This window comes from Fukomys damarensis, unplaced genomic scaffold, assembly GCF_012274545.1.
Source record: "Fukomys damarensis isolate Sample0158 unplaced genomic scaffold, DMR_v1.0_HiC HiC_scaffold_5, whole genome shotgun sequence".
Classification (NCBI taxonomy): Eukaryota; Metazoa; Chordata; class Mammalia; order Rodentia; family Bathyergidae; genus Fukomys; species Fukomys damarensis.
Genome location: NW_022900917.1, coordinates 66,502,590 through 66,503,090, shown reverse-complemented (window position 1 = coordinate 66,503,090; position 501 = coordinate 66,502,590). Strand labels below are relative to the sequence as shown.

The 501-nt window shown below is 68.1% G+C and overlaps 1 protein-coding gene across 1 annotated transcript in view; it reads right to left on the bottom strand.

The window, feature by feature from the left end:
* Plec (plectin) overlaps window positions 1-168 on the bottom strand; it is a 66,171-nt gene extending 66,003 nt beyond the window's left edge. Inside the window, exon 1 of the mRNA XM_033760829.1 lies at window positions 160-168. Within this exon, the coding sequence (XP_033616720.1) occupies window positions 160-162 (3 nt within the window). The 5' untranslated portion in view covers window positions 163-168. The remainder of the gene's footprint in view (window positions 1-159) is intronic.
* Between the last annotated feature and the right edge of the window lie 333 nt (window positions 169-501).

The following is a 501-nucleotide window of genomic DNA, read 5'->3' as shown; positions in this document are numbered from 1 at the left end:
ATCTATACCCCCGACACTGCTTGTGCAGTTCCGCAATCTTCAGCGCGCTGTAAGGTGCTCCCCTCCAAGGTACCACAGGATGGCCTGCGACACAGCCCCTAGTTCCGGGTGGGTGACCTGCAGCCAAGACCCCACCCCAAACCCGCAGCTCCGGCATACCATGCACCTCTCCCTCCCCGCCGGGTCCTACGTGCCTGATGGCTCCGCTCGCCTCAGCTCCGGCCGCTGTAACCAGAATGCGGAGGCTGGGGCCGGGGAAGACGCAGAAGCAGCCCGGGCGGAGCGAGCCCGGAGCCCCGCCCCAGTCTGGCGGGGCCCCGACGGAGAGCCGCCCCGCAAGCACCACCAAAAGCGTGCAAGCGAACTACGCCCCAGTGTAGAGGAAGTGTGAGACCCCGAGGCTACCAAGCGGTAGCCCTCGGTGCAACTCCGCCCGGAGGCGCTCGCTGGATGAGCGCACCTCCGTCCCGCGCAGCCTTCTCCCAGTGCGTGCGGGGAGGG